The sequence below is a fragment of the Strix aluco genome, chromosome 18, assembly GCF_031877795.1.
Source record: "Strix aluco isolate bStrAlu1 chromosome 18, bStrAlu1.hap1, whole genome shotgun sequence".
NCBI lineage: Eukaryota > Metazoa > Chordata > Aves > Strigiformes > Strigidae > Strix > Strix aluco.
In genome coordinates, this window is record NC_133948.1 from 14,735,838 (window position 1) to 14,746,946 (window position 11,109).

Here is an 11,109-nt window from a genome sequence, read left to right on the forward strand (position 1 = left end):
TCAGGGCTGAAGGGCTGCACTGGGATCGCTGGGAGCTCCAGTGCTGTCCCCTCCCCAGCCCTGGCGCTCAGCCCTGCCTGCAGCACCGGCACCAACCCTGGCTCTTGCCACCCAGCCCAGGTCAAGCACCGTGTGCCAGCTCCACAACAGCTCAACCAATGCCAGGGGTGGTGACAACCCCCGTGCGTGGAGCTGCGAGACGGGATCAGCTCCATCCCTGCGGCTCCCTCCGAAGCCAGGTCAGCCCCAGCCTGTCTCAGTGCCGCCGAGCAGCACGGGTCTCCCCAGGACAGGACTGCATTGCAGGGGAGGACTGTCCTTCCCTGGGTTAGTGCAGCTGCTCTCCGGCTGCTGGCTCTGAGGAGCAACTCTGGAGCCGGGGCTGTGGTCCAGCAGCTGTGAACGGAGAGCGGGGTTATTCGGAGGGACAAAGCTACAAAAGTCTGTGAGGGTGAGTCCTTATCTGTGGGGATGCCTGGGCAGCACAAAAACCCCCACCAATGCAGAGCAGAAGGAGAAATTGTTCGTGCCCACGGGGGACGGAGGGGCTGGCGCCGGGGCTGTGGTGGCTGCGCATCCATCGCTCCCTCCAGCCTTTACTCATGCGCTGCCGGCTGCTTGCTGTGGCGGGGGCTTTTTTCCCATCGAGTGTACATGTCACCAGGGGAAGCTATTTTTGATAAAACAAACAAATCTTTCCAGCTTTTCTAAAAATAGCCATTGCCCTTTTTTCTCCCCCTCCTTTCCTAGCTCAGGCTGCCGTAGAGACAGAAATCCGCCTCGAGCCATCCAGTTATTAATACCAGTAAACAAACCCTTATCTCCGGTGCCTTGTTCTAGCAGGAACATGTGGGGGTGGGAGCCAGCCGGCTGCCAGGAGCCCACGTCCCCATGTTCCCTCATGCCTGCTGCCTGCGCCCCAGCCCCGGTGGGGGGGCGCCGGTAGCAAAGTCCGGGCCGTTGCGTGGTCCCACACTGCTCCTCCTGCCTGGCTCTGGCCGGCAGATGCAGCCAAGGTGGCTGGTTTTGGTTTAAATTGGGGTTATTACTTGTGCTGCTGCCACCTTCGTTGGCTTGAACATCTCATGGGATGCGGAGAGGGATGTAATTGCCTTTCCAGGTGGTGAGGGTGCTGCCTTCCTCTCCTGCCCTCAGCATCCCCATCCCTGCTGGCACTCACTCCCCAGGCCATGGGGCTCAGGGGGTTCACAGCTCAAGTTAGGCAGCTCCTTCTCCAGAGCAGCACATAGCAGAGGCTAAAAATTCAGATTTATGGGGACACGAGGATTTGTGGAGGCTTTCTGCACAGGGAGAGACCCTGCCAGACACTGGGCGATGGATGGACGGAGCGTTTCTCAGCAAGGAGTAAAAAGAGAAATACCTTTTATTACAGATAAAAGCCTCTTATGTTTCTAGAGAGCAGAAGGCAGCCCCACTACGGGACAGGCACGCGGGCAGGTACAAAGCGCTTCGTGCCAGGAACATGGAGCTGCTGCAGAGTGCTCGTCTTCCTCCTCCTCCTCTTCCTCTGGCTCCCAGGAGAGAGCTGGAGGTCAGTAGCAGTGCGCAATGGTGTCCATGTTGAGGAAGCGGACGTGCATCTTGGTTTCGATGTCGATCCCCTGCCACATCTGCAAGGGGAAGGGGGTGAGCGGGGCCGGGGGCCCCAAACGCCCAGGTCCCTGCAGCCGCCCGGCCCCCTCCTCCTGGGGAGATGAGCAGAGATGGCACCAACCTTGAGGAAGTCTTCGAAGGTGATGCCTTCATACACCTGGTCCGGCCCCTGTGCACAGCAAGAGAGGTAACATTACAGCTGTCCCACGCCGATGGGGCAGAGCCCTCATGGCACTGGGTGAGGGGGGGTGGTTCCCTCGGGGCTGTGGGATGTGTCTCCCATGGGTGCACAGTGCTGACCCGTGGCCAGCCCAACATCAGTTCCCAGAACCACCATGGCTGCAAGGAGCTGCCTTTTTTATAAGCACTAAAGCCCCAAGCACTAAGGATGGTGCTTTATGGGGTGCTCCTTGCTTATCCCCCTTGGGCTTTTACAGTGTTAAAAAAAAAAAACCAAAACCCTGAAAGCTGCTGCCTGAAAAAAAAATCTTCTCCAGCCAAAGCAGCCTGGGATAAGGCAGACACCCTGGGCAGGACAGACGCCTTCCAGCCCCATTTTCGATACCATCTGTAGTGGAGCAAGGAACCAGCTCCCACCATTTGTCCCACACAGATGCTGGCTGCCTCCATCATGGCCCCATCAGCGATGGACCGTGCCGACTCCTTCTCCAGGTGGGGGTTCCCCGACAGCAGCTCCTCCACCACCTACGAGGCAGCAGGTCAAAGTCGGGGCCGGGAATTCAGTGGTGATGGGGCGGGAGGGACCATACGTTACATTTCTGTACTCCTGCAGCGTGATCTTCCCATCGTGGTCCGAGTCGTACATATGGAAGAGGACTGGGAGGGACGAGAGGAGCGCGGCAGGGTCAGGGGAGCCCCCTCCCACCACCTCCCCCAGCCCTGGGCTTTGGGCAAGCCTCACATTTGAGTTTCTCTTTCCTGAAGCGATCGAGCTGCTCCTCATCCATGTTCATCTCGATGGGTCTGAAGTAGGACATGATGGTCAGGAAGTCTTCGAAGTTTATCTCGTCTGCCAGCCCATCCGACTCCTGACGTAGGTTCCTGACAAGAGCAGAACCACCAATAATGGGCAGCCAGAACCCCCCCAGCCACCCGCTCCAGCCTGCCACAGAGCCCAGCGCGTGCCTCAGCAAAGCTTTAGGACTGGTTTTTCCCTAAGACTTAGCTTAAATGTCTGCAATTTTCACCCTTGATCCCTCCCAGCCTTTAAGAAGATCTTTCCCCAGCCATGTTCCACTTTCAGAGGATAAACCAAATGCACTGACCCTCCCTGCTGTGCTGGGGACATTCTTACCGCTTGTCGAAAAAAGCATGGACGATTTTCCCCCTAATCGGGTTGAACTCCAGGTCGGGGATGCTGTCAAAATTCTCCTTGCTGCAAAGGAAATAGAGACAGCCTAAAATGTGAGAGGGAGATGATGTGATGGTCACCACAGGGCTGGGGCAGAAGCCCCAACCCCATTCTTTCAACAATTATGGGAAAAAAATAGGTTTTTGCACAAAAACCCCTATTTGCCTCAATTCAGGCTGAAACATGATGCTGCTGCATCAGTCTGTGCTTGCTGCAGCTACAGGGGATTTTTCTTGCCCCCACTAAAATGGGTGCTTGGGAAGCTCTGGGACACAGCAGCTTGGGGCCAATGTGGGGGCCCTTTGCACAGCCCGACCTGCAAATGGCTGCATGGTTTTCCGAGAGTTTTCTCAGGAATAAGGTTCCTAAAGGGGCTCGACAAGGCGAGGGAAGGAGCTTTTGGTGCCCACTCTCCCCTTGGTTTCCTCTGCCCTTGCCAGTGCGGCTGCATCTCGCTGCCACCCCATGTTGTGCTGCAGACACCAGGTTGAGCTGGTCATTTGCTATCAGCTTTTTTATAAAGCAAATGAGCCAAGAAATAATCCCCGGGGAGGGGAAGCAGAGGGTAGCTGGGCTCCCCGGCCCGTGCTGCTTCCTTGTGTGGCTGGTGAAGCTGGTTGGACATGTCAGAGCTTTTCCCAGGAAGCAAAGTCGTGGCTTTGGTGCCCAATTGCCTGCACAGACACCGAGGAGGGGGAAAGGACAACTGCAAACCCCACCGTAGCTGCTGTGTGGGGACTTCTCACTTCCCTCCCCAAAACTGATTTTAAAGCTGGGGGAAAACAGGATGCTTGGCAGGAGTGACCCTGTTCTCTGGCCTCTGCTTCATCGCTCATTTTTCCTCATATGCTTTGCAGTGCCACACTGCAGAGAGCCAGCTCAGGATGGCCGTGGGATGACTGGGAAAGCCACACTCCTCCTTGGCCAGCCGGGGAAGGCAGGAGGCACGGGCGATGCTCTGGCCAGCCCCGGTGTGGCAGGAATCCCCCAGCAGTGGAAATGGCAGCACCGTACCGGATCGTCAGCTGGTCCCGGCTCAGCTGCTTGAATCGCCGGTGCAGGTGCTCGATCTGTTCAGAGGTGACTGTTGGGGGAAAAGAGAGAGGTGACGGCGGGGTGAGCTCCCTGGGCACAGGGCAGCCCCCCCCGGGACACCCATCTGCAGAGCTCATGTCCTGCCCAGGGACACGAGGAGACTGGTGGGCACCAAAACCTGCCACAAAGCTTGTTCCCTGGGGACACCACCAAAGCCCACCCCATCCAGCAATGGCCAAAAGGCTGCCTGCTGCTGCACCCCCTGGCAGTGGGGCAGGGCCCTGGGCACTGCTTGGCACAGTTGTCCCCACCCCTGTTTCCCTTTGGTGGCTCCATGCAGCCCCACAATGTCCATCTCGCTGTGTGCTCTGTCCCTTGCTTGCTGCAGAGGGGAGACAGGGTGATGCCAAGGGCTGGTTTGTCACCAGTCCTGGTCTGCAGAAGCTCCCATCCCACACTGCACGACGTGGCACAGCATGGCACAGCACAGCATGACATGGCACGGCAGGATCCCACCACCCCCCAGATCCCTGGTAGCAGACTCTTCAAACAGGCTTGACCATTTAATTTGGGGTTTGTTGGCACTGTGGGCAGGAGCCATGCACGGGGAGCACATCTCAACCTGCCCCGGGGCATCTCTGTTGCTCTGTTGCAGCTGGGAGGTTCGTGTGCTCACAGCCATGCTGAGTGACAGAAAATAACACCGAAAAAAAAGAAAACCCCAAAGCTGATGGCAGCCACCAGTGGCAAGGAAAGGCTGGAGAGAAGAGGAGGCACATTGACACCCAAAAAGCAAAGCCAGGCTTTGAAATAGCTGCTGCTGCTCTGGGGAACCTGGGGCACTGGGAAGTCCTAAACCATCGAGGTGGGCGCTGCCTCCCCCAGGGAAGCACCATCCCCCGGGGCATCAGCCTGGGGCAGGGGCTGGAAGCGGGGTGCCCATCAGCCCTGCTTCGAGACCCACAGGCGCTGAGGTAACAGCAGCATCTTTTCACCTCCTTAATCCCATGTCACAGGTTCTTTTATTTTTTTTTTCCCAGCTAGGCGCTTACAGGCTGTAACCCAGCTCTACAAACCCCCAAGACATGCTGAGCCTGACTCTCTCGTGCAAATATTGACAGTAGCCATTCCCAGGGGCCAGGGAAGCGGCTCCCAGCACTGTTTGCAAGAGCCGGTGGCGTCTGTCCAGGCGCCAGCTGGACCCGCACGCTCGCTGCGGCTGTGGCCGGAGCTGGGCACGGGGCAGGGCTGCGCCGGTGGCTGGCTGTCAGCCTTCCCTGGTGGCGCGGAGAAAGATAAAAGCATGTTAAAGTATAATTGAGGGGTTGCAAATGGTTAACTGCTGCGGCTGAAAGACAACAGGTCAATACTGAGCTCGGGTGCTCGCTGGCTGCCTGGCTCCCTCTGTCTCTTTTATTATGTTTAAATAATGTCCTTGCTCGTTTCTGACTGTGGTTTCACAGCCTTGAAATAGAAACTGTATTGATCAGTAAGGCTGAGCATTTACAGACCTCTATTAATGGACTGGAAAACCCATCTGTGCTTGTTGCTGGGGCTCCGTGCCTGCCCTGATCGCTGCCCGTGCTGGCAGCCACCAGCCCCTTTGCAGGATGAGGCCGTTTAAGCCCCCTGGATGGGCTCTGGGGGGTCCCCCCTCCCAACCCACTGGCTCTCAGGTGGTGACACCCGGCTGCACAGGCACCACCGATTCACCCATAAGATGTTTCTTTCCCTAATCCCTCTCTGGATGGTGCTCTGCTGCTGTCCACACACATATGGAAACTTTCTCTGGACTTTGCTTTCCAATTTTGGCCATGAAGAAGTGACCTTTCACGTTCTCCCTTGACAACATCGCCGTCACCATGGGAGCAGCTGGGCCACCAAGCCTTCAGCATCTGGGACTTGGTTGCACACCAAAATCTTTGATCTCTCAAAAAAATGTCCCAGACACGGACATGACAGGAAAACTGGCTGGATGCTCATGGTCAGTCCAGCCCTGCTCCGCTTCCAGCCCACAGCTGCAAGGCAAAAAAGAGAGCTTTTGCTCCCTCTTTCCCCAAACCCAGGTCTTATTCGCCTGGTGCAGGGCTGCGGTGCAGGCAGGTCTCTGAGGACTGCACCGGTCCTGCGAAGGGCAGCAGTGCTCGGCTGCTTTCCAGAAAAAAAGCTGCACCTGCACAAAGGGCAAAGGCTTTTCTGTGAGAAGGACTGGCTCAAGGGCAGCAGCGGCTGCTCGTATCGCTCAGAAACATCCTCAGTGCTCTGATGCTGCAGGCCCGTGTCCAAGCACAACAACCTACGCTATAGGGGGAAAAAAAATGGTATTTAAACCAAAAGGCGCTGAGTTTGCTGTTTCCCAGCCTGCAGCGGGTTGTGCTGCTTGAGGAAAGGGCACCCCCCTGGGAAAGAGGTGCACTGGAGGGGCTCAGGCCTGTGCTGCCATCCCCGTGCTGTGTTTTGCCTTGTGGGACCAGCCTGGGTGCAAGAAAAGATGACACGTCCCGGGAGGAGCCTCTTCAGCATCAGGCAGACGCCGCTGCTGCAGCTTCGTGATGGGGCACGCGGCAGCAGGGACGGGAACCGGCCCCGATGGCCCCACACAGGCAGCTGAGGGTCCCTTGAGGCTTTTCGGGGTTAAGGCAGTGGGGGAGAAGGCAAAGAAACATGCCATGGGCACATCCTGGGGACCCGCAGGGAGCTCTGCCCTGTCCCTGCTCTTCCCAAGGCCCCACGGGTGACTGCGATGCCCTCCACGAGGTTGTACCACAGCAGCAAGCCTGTAAAAAAACTGCTTTCCCCAGGTTTTTCTGGGAAAATACAGCACGGTGGGAGCCCCGTGAGTCCTGCCAGCAGCACGCTACATGCACCCCGGTCGTGGCATGGGGTCACCGCACTCCCCCCACCCCACCCTCTGGTTTTGATGAGACTTTTTTGGGTGTTGCAGGACCGATTCACAGTGGCACTTGTGCGTGAGGCAGGTGCCTCCCACGGGTGGGTGCTGGAGAAAAGCCCACGGGCAGCGCTGCCTGCGTGGGCCCTGCCTGCTGCGGGCAGCACCGGGGTGGCAGGACCCCCAGCCCACGGCGGTCCCCGAAACCTCCTCCCACCCTGGGCTGCCACGCTCGAACCCCGGGGGCTGCCCAGGCTGCGGGGGGGGGGGCTGACTTCCTCCAGTGAGGGGGAGGAGGAGGAGGAGTGAGAGGGGAGGAAGGGCGATGTGACCCCCCCGACCCCGGCCCGTCCTTGGCCGTGGGCAGAGCTGCCCCCTCCAGCCCTCCCTCCGCCAGAGCCCCCTCCCGGTACGGCGGGACCCGGAGGACCCAGGCGGAAGCAGCCCGACCTCTGTGCCCGGAGCTGGCCACGTCCCGTCCCGCGTGTCCTGCAGCGGTGACATCTCCCCGGAGGGACACGATGGCCCCGGTCCCCGCGCCGAGCCCTGCCCGGGGCCCCGGGCCACCTCCCTGCTGCCCCCCTCTCCCCCCGCCCCCGCCCCGGCCTGCTCGTCCCTTCCCCCGCGCCGCCGGGCGCTCCGCCCGGTCCCAGCCCCCGGAGCATCGCCGGTGGCAGCGGAGCCGGTGGCCCCCGGGCAAAGCAGCGGCGTGGGGACAATTTCTTGCACTAGCGGCGTGGGTGGGCAGCGCTGCCGGGGCCCCCACGTGGGCAGGCTCGGCGCCCCGGCTGGCAGCAGTGCGGCACCGGGGTGACACGGGTGCATCCCCCTCCCGCCGCCCCCGGTGACACCCCCGGGTGACAAGCCGACACCTCCCCCCTTCCCCCCCCCTCCTCCTTCACCTCTCCATCCCCCGCTGACATCCCTGCACCCCCCAGGTGACCCGTCCTGCACCCCCCCGGGCCGCGCAGCCTGTGTCCCCCTCCGCGGGAGTGCGCGGAGCCGGGGGCAGCGGGGAGGCAGCGGGCAGGGCCCGGCCAAGGTGCCCCCGGGCCGGGCTGCTCCGGGAGCCCCGCGGCGGGCGGTACTCACAGCCGGTCCTGTCCGCCAGCTCCCGCATCTCGGCGGGCACGGAGTGCGCGGAGCCCATGCCGGGCCGGGCCGGGCCGCGCCGTGCCGGGAGGCCCCGCGCCGCGGGCCGCTGCACCGGGAGCCGCCGCCGCTGCCGTTTATAAGGGCGGGCGCGGCGGGGAGGGAGGCGGCAGCGGCGGCGCGGCTCCCCCGGGTCCCTGAGCTCCCCGCCGCCGCGCGCCGTCGTTAGGTTCCAGAGTTAACAGACCCACCAGCGGGCCGGCGTGGATAGGACCCGGACCGCACAGGGACGGGGGAGGGTGGGAAGAGAAAAAGGGGGATAGACAGAGGGGTGACACAGGATCCACCCCCCGCAAAAGAGAAACCCGGCCCTCCTTAGGGCCAGAGGTGCTGGCTGTGACCCCAGGCGGTGGAGGCAGCAGCAGACAGGCAGGTTTGGCAGGGCCCAGCGCAGAGGTGGGTGGTTCTGTCACCATCTTTCTTGGTGCTAGACTGGGGTCCAGCCTTGCGAGAGACACGGCAGCCTCCCCTGAGGGCAGGGGATGAGCAAACCCCCTCCCAGGGACAAGGCAGTGGTTTAGAGAAAGAGCAGCAGCTCAGACAGCACAGCACGCCGGGGCAGGAGGTAGCAAGTCAGTGTGGTTTATTTTTTAAAAGCCAAATATAAACAGGAAAGGAACCAAATCATTTCCAGCCTCCAGTTGTTCCAGATCCAATGAAACACCTGTCAGTTTTGTTGGTTTTTTTTAAAAAAAAAAAAAAAAAAAAGAGAGATGTCCCCATCCTGCAACCACAGCTGTCAGTGTCAGGGTAACCCTGGGGCTCAGGAGTCCTCACCCTTCAGGCCGGGGGCATTTTTTCACCTAATGTGCCTTTTTGTCTAGCCCAGGTGTTCCCCACCAAAAGGAGGAGGGGAGGAGAGAGGGGTAACACATACACCTCTGCTCTTGCCCCCGCAGCCAGTCCCTGGGTCCTCGTGGGGGAGGAAGAGCCACCAGGGAGGCAGGTCAGGCCCACAGAGCTGCGACAGCCCTTGGAGCTGCTTAGAACTAGTCAGGACAAGACCCTGAGCAACCTGCTGTGAACGTGAAGGTGGCCTGGAAGGGAGCAGAAGATCCCCAAGAGCCCTCCTCCAGCCCCACAGAGTCCTTCCCTCCCCCTGCCCTCCTGACTGCAGCGGCACAGCCTCAGAGGACGCAGCCAGAGGCAGGGCTGGCTGGTGCGTAGGGTCTTGGGGCCTCCATTTTTCCTGGACAGGTTGGTGACAAACTGCCATGGTCCATCACAGAGGCCACACGCCGTGCCCTCGGCTCTGGAGGGGGGTGGCAGGGCACGCTGCAGCCTGTCCCCGCTGGCCCTGGGTGGCAGGATGGGTGCAGAGGGGGTGGGTGTCCCACGAGGATGCTGCACCCTCAGCGGTCCCAGCGAACACCCTTCACTGGGGAAGGGCCTGAGCAGCTCTTCAGCCTCTCACAAGCACCCCCAGATCCAGACACAGACCTGTAAGGGAGGACAAGCCTCCTGCGGGCAGGCTGCTGCCCACAGCCCTCCACCCTGCGAGGGGAAGTCTGGGAACCTGCATAACACACCCTGAGCCCCACAGCCCAGTGGCACCGCTCGGAACCCCCCCAGGCTGCTGCTCAGCTCTCTGCCATTCCCCGAATCCAGCCAGCCATTACTACTTGCTTCCTGCCCTCTCCCAGCCTCCTCTTTTTCCCTCTCTGCATTTTTCTCCTGTATCCTCCAGAAAGCCATTTTAACATGACAGCACCCAGGATAGATGACAGACAGAAAAGGGAGGAGATGGCATTAGCTGAAGGGCTCGGGCCCAGAGGACTGGGTACTGCACCAGACCAACCTGGACAGTCTTTCTGCTCGGTGGGATGGTGGGTGAGTGCAGCCAGACAAGAGAAGGGCAGCAATCCCACCTTCCCCAGGAAAGCAAAACATCCCTTCTCCTGGGTGAGCTCTGCACAGCCATGACAGGACAAATTGTGATGTATATACACGTCACCTTTAACATATGTGCATTCACACGGACCCAGACATTACTCACACAGGGAACTTTATGGATCCACTGCTGTCTTCCTGGGAAAATGGTGACTGTAGAGACACCTGTGCTGCCAGGAGAGAAGGAGGGGACAGAGGGGCCACCTGATGTGTAGGCCAACCCCTCCTGTGTGCCCTCCACCAGCCCAAAGAGCCATTTCCCGGCCGTGCTGCACCTCGGATGCTCAGCCTGTGGGAACTGATGTGCATTTCAAGACATTGGTCAAGCAGGGATAGATAGAGATCCTTGGGGGGGGTTTCAGTTTCCCCTGGCCACCCTGGATGCTTGGGCTCCCACAGCTGCAAATACTTACATGGGAATTCCTCCTCACCAAGACTCAGGACTCAACCCAGCACACCATGCAGCCTACCCCACAGGCAGCAGCAGGAACGCGGATCGAGGCGGCTGGTGTGTCTAACTAAATGGGAATAAAACCAAGAACAAAACCTTTATGTGCCATTTCCCTTCATTTTGTCTGAAAACCCAAAGCCAGACTTGGACCCTGTGCTGACGTTGTGCAGTGCCTACTGAAATGCCTCTGGTCTCTCCGGTTCTGGCACGTACAAGGCCGTGCTGGCGCTCCTGGGCGACACCGACACCCACAGAACCATGTGGTGACGTGGTGGGCACAGCAAAGCAGGTGGGCACACCTGTCTGAGGGGACAGCTCCTCCAACAAAGCGTTTGCCGAAGGGATGAGAGGTTTTAGTCACAGGGCTGGCTGGGCTGCTCGTGTACGTAAGTCACTTGCAGTACGTCCGTCCCCTGTTGCACAGTAACGTTTCCCTTTTGCACCCCACGCAAAAACGGAAATGGTTAAGAGTCTGTGGGTGGGCGACGCGCACGAACCGCCAGAGGAGCAGCTCCCACGCTTCCTGTCCAGACTATAAACGCAGGGTGGCCCCAGAAAGATGGGTATAATGGGCTCTGCCCGCTACTCTGGGAGCCCCATCTTAAAGTACAGAGCACGTTGATGTGCATTGTCCAGCCACCAGTTTTCAGAGGAACGCTGGGCAGCTTTCTGTTGACTCCTGTGGCTTTTTTATAGCATGGTTCT

The 11,109-nt window shown here is 59.7% G+C and overlaps 1 protein-coding gene across 2 annotated transcripts; it reads right to left on the bottom strand.

Annotated features, from left to right (window-relative positions):
* Positions 1 to 1,365: 1,365 nt before the first annotated feature.
* Positions 1,366 to 8,202, bottom strand: TESC (tescalcin). Of its 2 annotated transcripts, XM_074844278.1 has the most exons (8): positions 8,004 to 8,202; positions 4,001 to 4,070; positions 2,930 to 3,010; positions 2,537 to 2,676; positions 2,390 to 2,451; positions 2,212 to 2,319; positions 1,736 to 1,783; positions 1,366 to 1,631 (listed from the first exon to the last, which is right to left on the bottom strand). In XM_074844278.1, the coding sequence occupies exons 1-8, from the start codon at positions 8,059 to 8,061 to the stop codon at positions 1,554 to 1,556; spliced, it is 645 nt and encodes a 214-aa protein (XP_074700379.1). In that variant the 5' UTR covers positions 8,062 to 8,202; the 3' UTR covers positions 1,366 to 1,553. The 2 variants fall into 2 exon arrangements, with proteins under 2 accessions (XP_074700379.1, XP_074700378.1); XM_074844277.1 differs by lacking the exon at positions 8,004 to 8,202 and having other exon boundaries at positions 4,001 to 7,481.
* Between the last annotated feature and the right edge of the window lie 2,907 nt (positions 8,203 to 11,109).

Coding starts and splice junctions, on each gene's coding strand:
- TESC (XM_074844277.1), bottom strand. CDS start 4,158: ATGAGCTCTGCAGATGGGTGTCCCGGGGGGGGCTGCCCTGTGCCCAGG. Junction 3,011..4,000: donor CGGGACCAGCTGACGATCCG/GTACGGTGCTGC, acceptor TTTCCTTTGCAG/CAAGGAGAATTTTGACAGCA. Junction 1,632..1,735: donor CCTTCGAAGACTTCCTCAAG/GTTGGTGCCATC, acceptor TTCCCCTTGCAG/ATGTGGCAGGGGATCGACAT.